The sequence below is a fragment of the Euprymna scolopes genome, chromosome 10 (assembly GCF_053919585.1).
Source record: "Euprymna scolopes isolate OS-2025 chromosome 10, ASM5391958v1, whole genome shotgun sequence".
Lineage (NCBI taxonomy): Eukaryota > Metazoa > Mollusca > Cephalopoda > Sepiida > Sepiolidae > Euprymna > Euprymna scolopes.
Window position 1 is genome coordinate 15,678,730 of NC_136491.1, and position 20,265 is coordinate 15,698,994.

The following is a 20,265-nucleotide window of genomic DNA, read 5'->3' on the forward strand; positions in this document are numbered from 1 at the left end:
TGTTTTGGTTTCGATTCTAACTGATGCCACCCAAGTCATATATATATATATATATATATATATATATATATATATATATATATATATATATATATATATATATATATATATTGTAAACCTTTGAAATCACTATTATATATTGGATACAGTATAAAAATCAATAGACAATTTGCTCTAAATACGAAATCTGCATAAATCAAAATAGTGGTGACCTCCATTTAAAAAAAAAAAAAAAAAAAAAAAAAATTTTTTTTTAATCATCATATTTGAACATATTTAACGACCGGACAATGTCGGGTGGCGTGCTAGTTATATATTCGTGGTACTTGTACAGTTTAATCAAGATATTAAAAAATGAAAATATCGAAAAAAGGGGTTGGTACTCATGGTACTCATGGTACTCATATTATTTAAAAAGACATTCTTAACATGGGAAGGAGGGGAGGGTGTTTTGTACCTATTCTGTACTTTAACCTTACAATTGAATAAAAAAAAAAACATAAAACTTTAATTAAACGTGGAAATACGATTTAAAAAATAGCGCGGGTCACTCTGCATTAGCACCAAAAGGTTATATTGTACGTATTCGTTATGGAATGAAGTTCTCTGAAAAAAAATTTCACTCAATTTCATCAAGTAGTTTTTTTTTGTTTTTTTTACAGCGAAAAAACAATTTGTTATGATACCGAGCAAAAGGTTCGATTTTTAGGAAGAAAAGCTAGTAATAAAGATGGGGAGGGAGTGTCGGCACTTTACATGGAGTTCTCCCTGTGGCGTGTTAAAAATTTCCACAATGGCTGACTTCAATGCGCTCTCATAAAAACGTGTTTTTCCGCTGTAAAAAAAAAAAACTACTCGATCAAATTAAATGAAATTTTTTTCGGAGATCTTCAGTCCAAAACGGATACGTACAATATAACCTTTTTTTTTTTTCGATATTTTCATTTTTTTAATGTCTTCATTAAACTGTACAAGTGCCTTTCTTTTTTTTTTTTTTGCCATTTTTTTGTCTCTGATATATCATTATTTTCATGGAAAGTGTTCGACTGAGCTTCAGTCTATGGTCCCCTTCGCCAAACTTTCACAAGAAACACTCGTCTAGCTGAAAACACTATCAATAATTCTCCCCACTCTTTATCTGTGCCTAAACCTAAACGTGAACGAAGCTTCCTTCTTAGAACTGCACACCTGTGGAATTGTCCTGCTTTCCGGCTGACTACAATATGGTTGTCTTCAAGTCTAATGTAAACAAGTTCTTGATGAGCCGTTCCATATAAGTTAACAAATTTACCGAATTGGTTACTATATTGCCCAATTTCTACTGTACACTCTTTAACCCTTATCCTCAAGTGGCCTCTTGGCCTTGATAATGTGCTAATGTCTGTGTAAAAAAAAAAAAAAACCTAAGAACTTATTATTCTTACACTATTGTCTTTTAACGTCTTCAGTTTTGTATTTTGTGTAAAAATAATTTTCAAAGATTATTTTTTGTGTCAAAACGGCTTTATTATGTGCGTAGCGTAATAATTTTTAAAACAGTAAAAAACAACATGGTCGTCAGCGATTATTAAAATATTGAATTCAAGTTCGAATCTTTTCTAAGCTTAGGTCCAAGTAGCAAAGTTGTAAAACCACACGTCATCGTCTAAAAACGTACACCTATCAAAAATTAAAAAAAAAAAAAAGCCTACAAAATTAACCTCTAACAGAAAACGGTTAATTCGCCCTAAAATGATAGAATGATCAGCGAAGATCATTTTACCCTAAATTTATACGTGAAACTGATCCCCCACTCTAAATTTCAATTCTCTGATCTTTTGGTGCCTTTTTTTTTTTTTTTTTTTTTTTTTTAAATCAGAGATTGATTTAAAGAACAGAAAAGAAAAGAAAAACGTTCACTTTCATGTCCGTCCCGTTAAAGTAAGTAGAATTTTTGGTGCTAATGCAGAGAGTGATCCGATCCGCCGCGCTATTTTTTTAATCGTAATTTCCACGTTTAACTAAAGTTTTATTATATGTTTTTTTTTTATTATTATTATTCAATTGTAAGGTTAAAGTACAGAATAGGTACAAAACACCCTCCTCTCTCCCCATGTTAAGAATAGTTTTTAAAATAATAACATTATTATTTCAGCACGGATCACTATCTGCATGAGTACCGAATTTTTTAAATACTATTTTAGAATAGAGAACAACATTAACAATAATCGATTTTATGCAATGTGGTTCTATGTTTTCTTCTGTAATACAATATAAAACATATCGCTTTTAAAATATATACTTTCATTTAAAATGAATTAACATATAATTGATAAAATTAATTAAATAATAATAATAATAATAAAACATACCCATTCCATAGACACTCGGCGTAACAAGTCACTAAAATTAATAGCAGCCGTCAACAAAACGCCATTCATTCATTGGTTTTCTATATTTACAACTTGGTGGAACTAACAGTTTGAATGAATGAAACGCAAGTGAAACAGAAAGTCTCGTCGTTTTTGTTTTTCTTAATTTTTTATTTTTATTCATTATTATTAATATTTATATTTTTTTATTTTTTTTAAGAGCGGACCTGAACGAGCTTCCCCCCCCCCCATCGTAAAATTAATTCTTTTTGATGTTTTCTTATTTCTGTTTATTATCGTCCATAACAGATTTCACTTTCATATTAGCAGAATTTTTTTTTTTAAGTTTACTTAATGACTTTTAAAGTGTGTGTGTGGGGGGGGGTCACTTTTAAATTATAACGTTCTATTAGACTGATGCCCCACTTTTCGGTCAATCAGCAAAACTCTCCTTATTAAGCTACCTTTATGGTGTAAAAGAAACATTTAATAGGACGTTATAATTTAAAAGTGATCCCCCCATGCTGAAAATAATTAAATAAACTTAAAAAAAAAATAAAAAAAAATTCATACAAATATGAAAGTTAAGCCATCGACGATTATAATTTTACGGCAGGGGGGGGGGACGTCGTCCAGGTCGGCCTTTTTATATTTTTTTGTTAATGTTTTACTGTTATTTTTCATTTATTTATTTATTTGCACTTCTATAGTATACGGACGGCGGCCATCTTTTTTTGGTGCATCTCACTAAAATGTCGCCAGGTGGCGTTTGTCGGTCAACAGGGGACGATAACTCATACTTTTTTGGAAATTCTTCGGAATTTTTATCTTCAAATCTATGTACATTTCCTTAATATGCGCAATATTGCATTGTTGAAGTCGGACACCCGGGAAACAATTGACTTTTTGTAGGCTAATAGATTGTTATCGGCCACGGAGCAGTGTCAATCTGGACAAAGCATGGTATTGCAAATTAGCAATAGTAGTCGTGACAGATTCCGCTGGAAATATTGCTTTAATTCGAAAAATGTTTCATTAAAATTATTAATTTGTTCGAAAAAAAAAAAAAAAAACCAATTTTAAATCGAATGTCGTTTTAATTACAAAATTCGGTACTCATACAAAAAGTGATCCGTGCTGAAATTTATTATTTAAAAAGCCATTCTTAACATAGGAGGGGAGGGTGTTTTGTACCTATTCTGTACTTTAACCGGTAATAGGGCAGAGAGTGATCCGGACGTAAATAATAACGTTATTATTTAAAAAGCCATTCTTAACATGGGAGGGAAGGGTGTTTTGTACCTATTCTGTACTTTAACCGGTACTCATGCAGAGAGTGATCCGTGCTGAAATAATAACGTTATTATTTAAAAAGCCATTCTTTACATGGGGAGGGAAGGGTGTTTTGTACCTATTCTATACTTCAACCTTACAATTGAATAAAAAAAACATATCATAAAACTTTAATTAAACGTGGAAATACGAATTAAAAAATAGCGCGGATCACTCTCTGCATTAGCACCCAAAATTATTTTATTAAAATTATAGTTTCTTACGCAGACTTTTCAATAACTGATTTTACAATTATATTTTAATACATTGATACAAGAAATGTTTTGGTTTTCAAATATTATTGTGTTCGGAAAAAAATCCTGTTCTTATTATCCGTTTTATTTAACCAAGAAGAAATTGGAGTTATCGCCCCCAAAAGATGGCCGCCGTCCGTATACTGCAGAAGTACGATTGTTTTTTTTTGTTTGTTTTTTTTTTTTTGTATTATTTTACTTTAAGGTCCGTCTCACGTCCGTATATAACAAAATATTTTTTTTTTTTTTTTTGTAGATTTCGGTGTGTTAAAAACGAATCTGAAAACCGTTTCCGTCGCAAAAAAAATATTTTTCATGATATGAAGAAATTACTTTTTCGAAAATAGGGTGATCACTCTTCCATGTAAATTTAACTTAAAATGAGCACCCGCTTTCTGACCACCTGAGACAGAGAGCATTTTTTGTGTGTTTATTCGCTAAAAAGTTTGTTTTTTTTATTTCTTTTGCATGGTATTAACCCCTGAACTCTGGGACTATTTTCCATTTTACAGCCGATCCTTCGTTTACACTACACGCGAGCATAAACGAAGGCTGTTAAATGTGCACTTGCGTTACAAACTGCGTTGTAACAGTGTAGTATTGGCGAAAAATTAAAATTAGACGAAAAACAAGTATTTTTCCAAATATTAAACCATGTAATTCTATGTTATCATGGGTGGCCATTTTGTACGCACAAGCGCGCGCACATGGCCTACGTGGAAATCGTGGATTCATAAAAGCATAAGTACCATTAAAGGATTGGGTACTTGTACAGTTTAATCAAAACATTAAAAAATGAAAATATCGAAAAAAAAGTTTATATTGTACGTATCCTTTATGGAATGAAGTTCTCCGAGAAAAAAAATTTCACTTAATTTCGTCAAGTAGTTTTTTTACAACGAAAAAACAATTTGTGATGATATTGAGCAAAAATTTCAATTTTTAGTAAGAAAAGCTAGTATTAAAGATGGGGAGGGAGTGTTGGCGCTTTAAACTGAGTTATCTCCCCGTGGCGTGTTCTAAAAATCCAGACAAAAATTTAAAAATTCAAAGTGCTGTCATAGATATGCTACAACAGAATACCAACCACTCTAATTTTTTTTTTTTTTTTTTTAGGGGTAATCGAGGTTGCTGACAATGAATCTGATAATCAAACTTGGGGCAAATTTACCGTTTGCATGGTATTAACCCCTGAACCCACGACTACTTTCCGCCATTTTACAGCTTCCGTTTACGCTACGCGCGCAGTAACATAAACGACGGTTGTTGAATGTGCCTTCACGTAGCAAAATGCCTTTTCACATGGCGTACGAATCTTTTGTGGAACATTTACACTTATACGAAAAAGAAGAAAAGCACTCCAAGTGGGGAAGGGAGTAATGTCGGAAAGACTTTTTTTTTTTTTAAGAGCAGAATTTGAAAAAAAATTTTTTTTTTTTTTCATTAGCGGACAATTGAAAATTCGAAGAATAAATTGTCTAAAACAAAAATTTTTAAAAATACATTACAGTACTTTTTTTTGGGGGGGGGGTATTTTTTTTTTTTTTTTTTTTGTCTTACGTAGTTTTTAATGCGGTTTACAAAAACATAAGCACCAAGCATTTTTATGTTTTTCGTTCTTTTTTTTTTTCTTTTTTCTTTTCTTTTTTATTTTGCGGGAGAGAGGTTCATTTATAAAACTTGCATGGCTTAACAGGTGCTTCTGCAGTTTTATTAACCATTTATCTGTAAGTAACACGCTGACATTTACCGATTAGAATACATTTTAACATTTTGAAATTTTACTGCTTTCTGTTTACATTGGGGGAGGAGGTGGGGGGTGTTGGTGCGTGCGCCTCCTCCCCCAATGTAAACAGAAAAAGGTGCTTCTGTAGTTTATTCAACCGTTTTTTCATAAGTAACGCACCGACATTTACCGATTAGAACACCATTTAACATTTTTTGGAAATTTCATTGTTTACAATTGGAGGGGGAAGCGGGGGGTGTTGGGGCGCGCGTTTTGGGGTCAAATTAAGTTAAGATAGATCCATGTCCAAGGAACCTATATCTAAAATTTCAAATGTTTAGACCCAAAATTGTCGGAGGAGTTTTGTAGAGTTCTCAAAGGTTAAATCGTTGGACTTTGACCGCTTACAGCCAAATTTCTGGCCGAAAACGGGTTACAAAGATTTTCCCAAATCTCAGTACTCTGTATATCAAATTTCGAGTCTGTAGACTGAAAATTGACAGTTATTGCATAGGAAAATGTACACAGACACACACAGAGACACTTTCACTTTTATAGATATACTAGCATTTCAGTCCGGCGTTGCCCGGGTGTTTGGAGGTGTATGTTGAGCAAAAAAAGAAGGAAAAAGCGGTCAATTTTTTTTTTTAACTTTGACCCCTATTATTACCCCTTAACATTTATTGTTTTGGGATCAAATCAAGTTATTAAGTTAGAGCCATGTCCAAGGAACCTACATTCAAAATTTCAAGTGTTTAGACCCAAAATTGGCGGAGGCGTTTGGTAGAGTTCTCAAAGGTCAAATCATTGAACTTTGACCCCTTAACAGCCAAATTTCTGGCCGAAAACTGATCACAAAGATTTTCCCACATCTCAGTACCCTGTATATCAAATTTCGAATCTGCAGACTAAAAATTAACAGAGTTATTGTGTATGAAAATGTACACAGAAACACACACACACGTTCACTTATATATATATATATATATATATATATATATATATATATATATATATATATATATATATATATAGAGAGAGAGAGAGAGATAGATAGATAGATTGTACAATCTGTTGTGAAACTACATTTCTATACTTCATTTTTAATTTTCATTATCAATTTTTGTTCAACGCCATAAATAACGACAACTGCTTTTCTCCGCTGCGATTCATTCATGAAAATCTCCCCGGCTTCTCTGCGAAACTGAAAGTTGTCAGCGCTTGAATGGAAATTATTGACCACCTTGTGACTTTGGATGAGTCATCATCCGATAACATGGACTTTCCCCCTCTCCATTCATATCTTCTTCTTCTTCTTCCCCACAAACTATTTAATACCAGGAATATTCATTCAGTATTGCTGGTCGGAAGGTTTTTAGGAAATAATTTAAAATATAATCATGTTTATAATTTTTGTCTTGTAAGAAAAAAAAAAAGTTTGCAACTATATTTGTAATATGTTACAAACTTTTAGCATGGTGGTGTTCTTAGTTTTTTTTTTTGTTTTTTTTTTTAACAACTTTAAAACAACAAATTCTTTTGATAAATTTTTACCTAGTTTCCACCTTAATATTTTCCTTTAAAATGACGACATGTAAGTTTTCGGGTATATTGACAACGAATATCGCATTAAAATTTTCTGCAAATAGGTAGTTTTCCGGATATTAAGCAATGTCATTCCTTATGTTATTGCTGGTGGCCATTTTGGTACGTGCGTACTTGCACATCGTTTCTTGGGGTTGTGTTTACACGCACGAGCCCACCAAGATGGCCACCAGTAATAACATAAGAAATGACATTGCTTAATATCCGGAAAGCTACTTATTTGCGGAAAATTTTAATGCGATATTTGTTTTCAGCATATCTGAAAACCTGTAAAAATCGTCATTTTAAATTTTATGGAACTTGCTCAAAGAGAATCCCAATATTAAGGTAGAAACCAGGTAAGAATTTACCATTGTTTTAAAAATCAAAACTAGTTTGGATTTTTTTTACTTTTAAACGTGACTTATTTTAAATTCAAGAAAAACAATAAAAATAATCATTTGAATAAAAGGGAAAGATAGTTTGCGTGACTCATTGCTGGTAAACAAAAGTGTATAAGAAAGATGTTTAGTAATATAGAATAGAACTGAACAGATGTGACATAAAAACATACGAATGAAGGTTTTATTAAGATTATACGTCTTCGTATATCTTTTTTTTTTCAAAATCAATCTAATATGTAAAAGGCTATATGTCTGTCTGTCCGTCTGTCTCCATATTTTGTATCTCTTCTTTTAATTTTTAAACAGTTTATATGCGTATTACGTTGGTACAGTGGTAAAGTCACCAGATTTGAATGCTGCAGTTTTGATTTCGGTTTCGATTCTAGCTGATGGCACCCAAATATTTTCTTTTTACTTTTGAAATCACAACTCTATAATAATATATACAAAATCCGTACAAATTAAAATATCATATTTAAGCATATTTTACGACCGGGCAAAGCCAGGCACCCCGGTCACTTAGCTATATAAAAGGCTATTTGTCTGTCTCTCTCCATATTTTCAAACTCTATCTCTTCCGAAACTAAAAGTCGCAGAACGGTCCTAGGAGCCTCAAATGATTGGATTTTTTTACAAACCATTCTTTTATGGGTCTTTAGCTGGTTAAAATATTTTTTAAGAGGTCAGAAATCGGTCAAAATTGAAAAATCATTATATATTTTGTACATTCGTCTTAGTTTATTTTTAATTCTTAATTTTTAATCAGTTCATATGCGTGTCAGGTTGGTCCAATGACTTTATGAGATAAATTTTTAGCAATTTGAATATTATAATTTTTCCTCGCCTTCACTTCCTCTCTGTCTCCTCTTTTCTCCCTATATATATGATTAAATAAGCATCCTCAATTAACGTACCCTATATTCTCCCCGACCGTTTAAACACACATATTGTCCACATACATTAAACCCACCATGATAGCAATACACCTACTTGCATTATTTAATAAAAGCTATACTCCTCCTATACCACAGAGATAAATTTAGTTCCCCCCAAACAGCATCAATATTTTCTTTTTCTCTTAATGTAACTATTGCTAGATGTCGCATCCCTATTATGGTTCCTAGCATTTTCTCTCCTCTTCTGATGAGAAGAATTAGGCTTCGAAATACCATGGTATAAAGAGTTCTTACATACACTACATCCCAATTGATGTATCATCCTTGTTGAATAAATGAATATATATATTAGTATATAGTTTTTCCTTCTTTATATATATATATATATATATATATATATGTATATATATATATATATATATATATATATATATATATATATATATATATATATATAATAAATCAATAAAGAAAGAAAATTATATATATACACACACGAGGTACCTTCAAATAAATTTCCAGACTTTTTTGTACAGATATTTAAAATAGCCACAGACCCTTGAAAATTGAGTAGGTCATTGCTATACATCTTATAAAATGACTGACCAATTTTATATGATTTCAGGTTCAAATGAACAGCTACAGCAGGAATTGGAATACACCCTACTAAAGCCTAATTGTCACAGCTGGTGAATTTCAAAAATGAAATCTGGACGTGAGGACACTTTAGAAGAACGATATACAATAAAATTCTGTTTTAAACTTGGAAAAAATGCCACAGAAACGTATGGAATGCTTCAGACTGCTTTTGGACCATCTTGCATGAATCGAGCATCAGTTTTTGAGTGTTATAACAGATTCAAGGAATGCAAGGAGTCTGTGAAGGATGACGAGAGGTGTGGGAGGAGTAAGGAAGGCAGAACACCAGAGTTGATTGGCCAAATAAAGAATTTCATCGATAAGAGCGGTTGTGTGTTTAAACAGACAATACGTGCATAGTTTAATGTCAGTGTGGGAACTGTACACACAATTATTTGTGAGGAACTGAAGATGCAGAAGATTGGCGTGAAATTTGTCCCAAAGGTGCTCAGAGAAGATCACAGACTATTTAATCAAGATTGGAATCAAGACATTTCCTCACGCTCCCTATAGTCCAGACCTTGCTCCCTGTGACTTTTGGTTATTCCCTAAGCTCCAGAAAAACCTAAGAGGCAGTTTTTATGAGACAATTGAAGAGATGAAAAAGGCTGTGACGAGAGTCATTGACATGCTCAGACAGGAGGACTTCCATGATGTCTTCCAGAAGTTGTTGGGACTGTTCAAGAACTGCATTGTAGCCGGAGGAGATTACTTCGAAGTGCCCTAATGTTTCATATGTGTACTATCAATAAAAGCGCCCATAGAATAAAAGTCTGGAAACTTATTGAAGGCGCCTCATATACTGTTGCCATATCTGGGCAGGAGCTGCCAAAAACAGCCTATCATGCCTTGACAGAGTACAAAATAGACTTCGTGGTTTAGTGGGGGATGCCCTTTTCTCTACCCTGCAACCCCTCTCCCACAGAAGAGACGTTGCGAGCCTATCCTTGTTTTATCGTTATTTTCATGGCAGGTGCTCGTCTGAACTCCAATCCCTGGTCCCCCCTCGCCAATCTTTCACGAAAAACACCCGTCTAGCTGAATCCACTGTGAAAAATTTCCCCCACTCTATATCTGTGCCTAAATCAAAACGCGGATTTCATGAGCAAAGCTTCTTTCTTAGAACTGCACGCCTGTGGAACTCTGTTCCGTCTGCCTGCTTCCCTCCGGACTACAACTTGGATGTCTTCAAGTCTAATGTTAACAAATTCCTAATGAACCGCCCCCCTAATTAAACACTTCATAAAATCTCCTCACTAACGTGATGTACTTGCAATAACCCTTATCCCTGAGTGGCTTCCGGGCCTTGATAAGTGGTGATCACTGTGTAAAAAAAAAAAATATATATATATATATATACTAGCAGGCCGCTTGGTGTTACCCGGTCATAAAATATGCATAAACATTATATTTTAATTCATACAGAAACTAAGACATGTGCATGCGAGTATTATGTTTTTTTTAAAGTATTTTCAAACCTACTTATTCTTAACATAAGGAATCTGTCATGAGAAAGTTAGGAAACAGATAAAAATCTGACGACTCCCATGTACCAATTTTTCAATTTTGACTTTAGCAGCCCTTTTCCCAGATGAAAATCGATTAAAAAGTTTTCCACATGTCTGAATCTTTTATATACCAAATTTCAAGTCTGTAGATAAAAAATTCGTTGAGTATATAGGTTGAGAAATGTCCTCACACACACATTCTCACTTTTATATATATATATATATATATAAAACTAGCTGATTTATCGTAGACGAGGAAACACATGCCAGTAGATAATTATATTTTAAACAATATATATATGCCGCTCCTCATTTGGGGATACCAAATTGATATAAGGGAAAGTTATTCCTAACTAGCATTTAGGTAAACATGCAATTTCGTATAAATAATTAAATTCATTCAAAAGTATCGCAAATAAAAAAATAAAAAAAACAAATAAATAACATCTCTCTCTCTCCTTCTCTCTCTCTCACTATATATATATATATATATATATATATATATAAGGCAATCATGAAGGGAAGATGTATTTCTTCGGAATTCATTTTATATTAAAAAAAAAAAAAGACCGAGGAGAAAAGGAAAATGGATAGCGACTAAAAAATAAAAGTAAAGAAATAGAAAAAAAAAAAAAATCAAAACGAGTCAATTGACATGTTTCGCCCTCACTCATCAAAACTGGAATCGAGGGATTTATTTTTTAGTAATTTGTTTTCCTTAATGATAAAATCTAAAAAAAAAGAGACAGGGGCAAGAGCAATCGTATGGGGATGAATTTTAGAAGATGATAATGTTCAAACCCAACAAACAGTCCTTTTGCTTACAAAGGGAAGGCTTCCTCAGGCGAACGTGAACAGTCTCCAAGACTTTTAGATGATATACGAAGTGAGCTCGACTCAATACGGAGAAAGAGTCGATGCTGAAGTTCGTTGCACAATCTCGGTATTTAATAAAGTGTTTCGTTATAGCGGATCCATATGTGTTCTTTACAGCGTCGGTAGGTAGGAATGTTCCATTTCTGATTTTGATCGGTACATGTTGTTGTATGCGACTTACCAATTTTAAAGACGTTCTATATCAAAAACCCTTGTAAACGTTTTTTTTTTTTCATTTTTTTATTTCCATACTTTGGGGGACAGGCGCGAACGCAGACCCCACAATTTTTATGAACCACTGTTCCGCCAGATCAAACATACCCATTCCTGATCCTCGATACATCTATCAATATGTAATCAGTTTTTTAAAATAGTCAACCATATACGAGCCTATTCGTGACCACACACACACACACACACACACACACACACACACACACACGTTCAGCTTTATATTATAGATATAATATGATATAATATAATATATATATATATATATAATATATATTATATATATATATATATATATATATATATATATATATATATATAAGAGTAGGTAGTAGTTTGCTTGAAGCATTGTTGGTAAAGAAATATATATATATATATATATTTTTTTTTTTTTAAGCCAAAAACAATGCGGAGGAAGACCGGAAAAGATGAAGTAAAAAAGAAAGACAAACACATGTGTCTAACCTTTATTTGACTATCATTCTTCACTTCAATGTATAATTATGTATTACCAAGTTGCTGGTATGTCCGGTGCATGTAAAGTTCCACACCACCCATGGACTTTACATGCACCGGACATACTAGCAACTTGGTAATACATAATTATACATTGAAGTGAAGAATGATAGTCAAATAAAGGTTAGATACATGTGTTTGTTTTTCTTTTTTACTTCATCTTTTCCGGTCTTCCTCCACATTGTTTTTGGCTTAAAATATATATATATATATATATATATATATATATATATTACATGGGGATCACCACTTATCAAGGCCCGTAAGCCACTCGGGGATAAGGGTTATTTTGTGTACAATAATCAATGGGATAATATCGTAGTAATAGTTGGTATTGGAGATTTGATAAAGTGTCTTACTTAAGGGTGCGATTAATCAGGAATTTGTTTATGTTGGATTTGAAGATGTCCAAGTTGTAGTCAGGTGGGAAACAGGCAAACGGAAGAGAATTCCACAGGCGTGCACGTCTCAGAAAAAAGCTATGTTCATGGAATCTACGTTTTTATTTAGGCACAGATAAAGAGTGGGGGAAATTACTGACAGTTGTTTTAGCTAGGCGGGTGTTTATCATGAAGGATTGACGAGGAGGGACCAGAGATTGGAGCTCGGACGAGCACTTGCCATGGAAATAACGATAAAACAAAGACAAGCTCGCAATGTCTCTTCTGTTGGAGAGAGATTGCAGGAAAGAGAAGAGAGCATCCCCCACTAAGCCACGAAGTCTATTTTGTACTTTGTCAAGGCAGGATAGGCTGTTTTTTGAAGCTCCAGCCCAGATGTGGCAGCAGTACTCCATCTTTGGACGTACTTGGCTTTTATAGAGATAGAGAATGGCATCAGCAGTGAGATATCTTCTGGAGCGGTAGAAGGATCCTACCATTTTCCCAGCAGCCCGGGCAACAGACTTTATATATGTGTTCCATTTCAGATCAGGAGTAAAGGTCAAACCCAGGAGCTTGTCAAAACATGAATATATAATATATTATGCATATATATAATATAATATATAGTATATATTATATATATATCTATTATATATATATATCTATATAGATTTATATATTATATATATATCTATATAGATTTATATATTATATATATATCTATATATAATGCAATATATATATATTATATATATATAATATATATTATTCATATATATAATACATATATTATATATATATAATATATATATTATATATATATATAATATAATATATATATTATATATAATATATATAATATGATACATATATATATATATATATATATATATATATATATATAATATGATACATATATATATATATATATATATATATATATATATATATATATATATATATATATTGGTAGGGAAACCCAACGCTGTTCGGCATTGAATGAAGATCAACAAATGCTCCACCCTCCCATACTTTGTTATTGTTATTAAAATCTGTAAAATTGCTCATTTTTAAATTAAATCGTTTGATTGCCTGCTCTGTTAGGGACCCTTCCTCCCCACAGTGTTCCAGGAGGAAGCTTCATATGCCTCCCTGCAATGACTTAGTCTACAATACATTCTAGTCTACATTGCACTGTAGAGAACCTACTTTTGATTTTATAAAATTATTTGTATATAATGGTTTGCATTACAGTTTAAAATGCAAAAGTCAAGTATTATGGTTCAACTGTGCTCTAAACAGAGACATTCATTTCGAACGTGCCCCTGTCATATCAAAAAACGAACTGTTGAGTTTATTAAATTATTTTTACATCATCACTAAAATTAAAATTAAAGGTACAAAAATCAACTATCATGGTTCAATTGTGCTCTAAAAGAAAACATTCTTTCGAACGCACACCTGTCTTATAAAAGAATATCTCCAGTTGATTTTATATGCCGGACCTTTCTGCTTATGTGGTGATAAAACTTCTCAAATAGACGTGTTATGTTAGGTTGTATAAAAGTGTTAACTTTGGTCAAAATCGGACTTTCTTCTTTAATCGGATTTTTTATTATTATCGATTTTTGATACTTAGCGGATGCATTCCGATACAAAACCTATGTGAGAATATTAATAGACACATCAAGTACCTTCGAGTGAAATTTTTAAAAAATCGGCCCAACCATTTCCGAATGTGTAGGGAACGAACTCACACACACACACACATATTTTAATGGTGAATGCTCTGACGAACTGCAAGCACTTGTGCCCCCATGACGTGAACACCCTCGACAGACCCGACAGGCTGCAAAATCCCACCCCCACACTGTAGAGATCCCTAGATGTAAAAGATCTTTCTACTCCAGTAGTTTCTTCCCCAGAACCGCTAGACTTTGGAATTCCATTCCAGGTCCCTGCTTCCCCAACTGTACTCAAGTTCAAGTGCAACGTGAACCAACATCTTGCTTGCTGCCCAAATCCCTATATAGTACCCCAGTAGTTGTTGCCCCGATAGTAGCCCCCTACACCAAAGTGGCAATTTGCCTTGTTTGGGGTGAAAATGTAGTAAAACACACACACACACACACACACACACACACACACACAGTTCCTTTAATATATATAAAATAAAAATCTTGATATTGAAAATTTATTCAAATTTTCAAATTTTCGAAAAAAAACTTATAAACCTATGAGGAAAGTATACAAAATTTTAATTATTCGACAAGGAATATAAATAAAACAAGAAAAATCCTTATTCCATGGAGTTTCGAAGGCTATGGGTCTGTGAGTTCATTCCTTATAGACTCACAAACATCTGAGTCGGTTTTTATGAAATTTCACATGAATGGTACTTTATGTGCTTGGCAATGTTCTTAAATGTCTTCGATAAGTATCAATAATCGATAATCAAAAAAATCTGATGAAAGATGGAACAAGCGATTTTGACCAAAGTGAACACCTTATACAGCCTAACATCACAAGTGAATTTTGTATATAATTTGAGAACTGGTTTCTTTTGTGGAAAACAACCATTTATTAAGTATCCTGACAAGTTTTATTACCACACAAGCTGAAAGGCCCAATATATAAAAGCAACAATAGGTTCTTTGATGTGACAGGGCCGCACTCGAAACGAATGTGTCTGTTTAAAGCACAATTTTACAATGATACGTAACTTTTTTATTTTAAACTTAAATTCAAGCCATTATCACCGCACAAGCAGTAATGCCAGGCATATAAAATGAACAGTAAGTTCTTTGATATGACACGGGCGCGTTCGAAATGAATGTTTGAAATATGATATTTGACTTTTACATTTTAAAACTTTTATGCAAGCTATTATATATAAAAAAATAATTTTATAAAATTAACAGTAGGTTCTCTACAGTGCAATTTAGACAACAATATATTGCGAACTTTATCACTGTGAAAGACATGTGAAGTTTCCTCAGGTGCATCACGATGCCCCCCCCCTCAACTAGAGCAGGCAATCGATCGATTTGATCGCAAAATGGGCGATTTCATCGATTTCGATGGCAATAAAAATATGGGAGTATGAAACATTTGGGAGTATGAAACATCATTCAATATCGGGCAACGTCGAGTCACCCTGCTAATATATAAAACAGGCTCCTTCAGTCTCTGGCAGACTATGGATACCCACAAAGGGGTGCCTACACATAAAACTTTTGTAGCAGGAGGTGCGGTGCGCAATCTCCAACCATACCTTTCCTAAGTCGGCATTGTTAACTACCAGTAGCAAATGAAAGGTATGTACAGGACGACTGGAAGCAAATGCCGAGATAAGCGGAGAGCACATACAGCGCCTATAATTCCCAAATAATTGATCATCCATCTGGTACTAACCAGACTCAACGTTGCTTAATTTCGGTGGTCTGACGTGACGAGAGCCGGTGTGTCAACGCGATTATGCCGTATATCATTTTGTCCAGATATATTAAGTAGTAGTAGTAGTAGTAGTGTGTGTGTGTGTGTATATATATATATATATATATATATATATATATATATATATATATATATATATATATATATATATATATATATATAAAGTGCGCGTGTGAGTTTACTTAATATCTATTTGACTTTCTTTCTACTGCATCCACTAATATGACATGTATGTCTGGTGATAAAATATGACTTCGATATGATATTACCGTTCATCTCCGACATTCTAACTGTACAGTAACGTGCTGCCACGTTACGTGGAAATTATAGCTCCTATATCATTGACTGAATACTGCGTATTTATGTTAAGTGTTTGTGCATTCTAAACGCAGATTCATTTACATAAATGAATAAACACACAGAAAGGCAAGAACGACAAAGGAATTGCGAATTGACATATGTACGCGCTTGAATACATTGGCAACAGGCAACACATCTCAATTGTCTATGAAATGATAGAAAATACATCTTAAGAAGAAATAGTATCTTTTATATCTATATCTGTGTGTGTGTGTGTGTGTGCATATATGTACATATATAGATGTTTTTATTTGTTTTTGTTAGCGATACTCTTTGAACGAATTCAATTATATATACGAAAGTGCATTTTTACCTAAATGCGAGTTGGGAATAATTTTCCCTTTGACCAATCTGGTACCCACTAAATGGGGAGCGGAGCGGCAGCGGCATATATATATTATTTTTAAAATATAATTATCTACGACTCATCAGAATGAGTCTACACACATGTATATGCATTTATAGAGTCCGGATTTAATATGTATGTATGTATGTATGTATGTATGTATGTATGTATGTATGTATGTATGTATGTATGTATGTATGTATGTATGTATGTATGTATGTATGTATGGAGAATTCCCGACTACCAAAACAGATACTATTTTCACAACTGGAGGATGGGGTACGAGGCATAGGCAGACCTAAGCTCAGGTTTCGTGACACCGTCAAACGAAATCTAAAGGACAGGTTGATCCCTACTGGAAGCTGGCAGACCCTCAGTCGCGACCGTGACAGGTGGAGAATGATGGTTCACAGGAAGTCGTCTTCGAACACGAAAGACAGCACATGATAATGATGTATGTATGTATGTTACATACATACATACATCATTATCATGTGCTGTATTGTATGTATGTATGTATGTATGTATGTATGTATGTATGTATGTATTTTCTTATAATCCTTTTTTTCTTCTTCTTCCTTTGAAGATTGTAACGCTGGGTATGGGGCAGCCAAACCAGCTGCCAACAGTGCCCTGCTTCTTATTGAAACCAACCGAGAGCTCTTTTTAGTATCCTTGCTGTCCCCCTAAGTGCAATTGTCTGGATCTCTTTTGCACTTGGTTCGCCAGGAATATTAGTTAAGAACGTAAAAATACATATCTAATTAAATTGTTTATTTTCATCGTCTTTTTGCCAATACTCTTTATTTTTACCGATAATATAATGTTTCATATATATATATATAAGTTTCGTGGTTAAATTTTAAATTCTGAAAAAAAAAAAAACAACATATAGAGACATATAATCGATTTAAGAATTTATTGTTTGACAAAAGGAATATATAGAAGGGATTATTTTAATTTCGTTTTGTCAAACAATAAATTCTAAAATTGAATATATGTCTCTATATGTTGTTGTTTTTGTTTTTTTTTCAGAATTTAAAATTTAACCACAAAACTTATATATTGCTCTATTCTTAAATATTGAGCTTTTCCTTTTTGGCTAGGATCACCTTGAAAGTATTACTTTAAGTAATATTTATCAGTGTCTTATCTCGCTTATATATATATATATATATATATATATATATATATATATATATATATATATATATATATATATATATATGTTTAGTGATACCATTTTTTAATTTTTTTTTTTTTAATTCTTTTTCAATTTCTAATTCCTTAACAAGATTAATACACATTCCTGATGATGTGAAGGCGATTTCACGTAAAGTTTAAACCGCGGAAACTTCGAGAAGATAAAAAAATGCTTGAACCATATATCCATACGTTCGATGTATGTACAAAAAAGATAATACAAAAAATTGAAAAAAAATAAAAAAAGGTATCACTAAATAGAAGTTTCTGTTGTTTTTAACAATGTCAGCATGAATGAAAAAATACTGCCTAAATACATATATATACATATATAAATACATATATATATATACATATATAAATACATATATACATATATATATATATATATATATATATATATATATGTATATATATGTATGTATGTATACTCGTGTATGTGTAAAAGAGAGACTCATATTACATTTAGATCATGTTCTAAAATAAAACGTCTGATAACTTATATCTCCGTATACCAAGGGTTAAAACATTACACACACACGCACACGCGCGCACACACACACACACGCACACACACACACACGCACACACACACAAACATATATATATATATATATATATATATATATATATATATATATATATATATATATTTATATATATATATATACTTAATTTACTCATAAAATTAATATACGAAAGTATAAATTTATGCGTAAACTTTAAGTATTTACTTCAAAAGTGCTCAATGCGTAGGTAGAGCTAGTTAGCAAGTTATAAAATATATATGGCGATTAAGCTAAACTGAATATCCCGCGTTTCATCCACTATAGGACTCTTCTGGCTTATGCACATAAGCCTGAAGAATCCTAGAGGGGATGAAACGCGGAATATTCAGTTTAGCTTAATCGCCATATATATTTTATAACTTACTATATATATATATATATATATATATATATATATATATATATATATATATATATATATATATGAGAAAAAATGCTTTCCAATTATATTAACCCTTTATACCAATCCTTTTATTTATGAAGCTCAATGTATGCTAAATTTAACTACAGAGCATATACAAATATCTGACAAAACAGCTATATTCCAAATTCCAAGATGCTATTAATCTTAACATTTGTTTCTTTCAACGTGTCAAAATGCCCACTTTTTTTTTTTACAGTAACTGTTTCGCAGCACAGAAACAATCATATTATTATGTCAATTTTGAAAATTTTCCATACTGACTGATCATACATGTGGAAAGTAACCATCTATTAACCCTAACCCGCCTGACAAGAACTTTTTGTTTTAACCGAGTATTAGTTCGAAACATTAGCATGTCTAGTGTAATGTAAATCTATTTATCTTAATAAAAATATATTGCTCTTCTTATATTGAGCACTCTTAATAACCTCGTTAAATTCATTAGTTATCACACTTGAGTACATTTGATCTGGTATATATATATATATATATATATATATATATATATATATATATATATATATATATATATATATATATATATATATATATATATATATCAGGTTAAAGGTATTCAGGAGATAAAACCCATGACTTAAAACGAGGTTATTAAGAGTGTTCAATAAAAAGAGTCAAGCATATTTTTTTTTTATTTATATCGACAAGTATTACATACTCGCTACACTAAACATGCTTCGGGACAAGATCAAAGTGTAGTATCTGTTCTTCAGATGCTGCACTTCTATTTCTTGTTCTCTTTCGGTGGAGGAGAAATCCTTCACGACTGAGACAATTTTTATTTTTGTACCTTTTCTCCACGTTAAAAAACGACCCTGGTGTCTAACTCTGTCCCGTAGGGAGGCATAGTAAATAGGTACACTAAACATGCTAATGTTTCGGAGCAAGTTGGTTTACTGTAGTGAGTATGTAACACTTGTCTATATAATTAAAAAATATATATATTTAATAAAATAATATATATATATATATATATATATATATATATATATATATATACATTATAAAAGTGAAAGTGTCTGTCTGTCTGTCTGTGTGTTTCTGTGTACATTTCCCTACGCAATAACTCTGTCAATTTTAAGTCTACAGACTCGAAATTTGATATACAGGGTACTGAGATTTTGGAAAATCTATGTGATCGGTTTTCGGACAGAAATTTTTCGATTAAGGGGTCAAAGTCCAACGATTT

At 32.3% G+C, this 20,265-nt stretch overlaps 1 protein-coding gene across 2 annotated transcripts in view; it reads right to left on the reverse strand.

The window, feature by feature from the left end:
- Positions 1-20,265, reverse strand: part of LOC145285811 (intersectin-1-like) — a 102,320-nt gene that overhangs the window by 79,056 nt on the left and 2,999 nt on the right. The window contains exon 1 of one of the 2 annotated variants that reach the window (XM_080134220.1): positions 2,352-2,557. The exons of the other annotated variant lie outside the window; for it this stretch is intronic. Within the exon in view, the coding sequence (XP_079990346.1) occupies positions 2,352-2,420 (69 nt within the window). The 5' untranslated portion in view covers positions 2,421-2,557. Of the gene's footprint in view, positions 1-2,351; positions 2,558-20,265 lie in introns of those variants that run through there. 2 annotated transcript variants of the gene reach the window in all.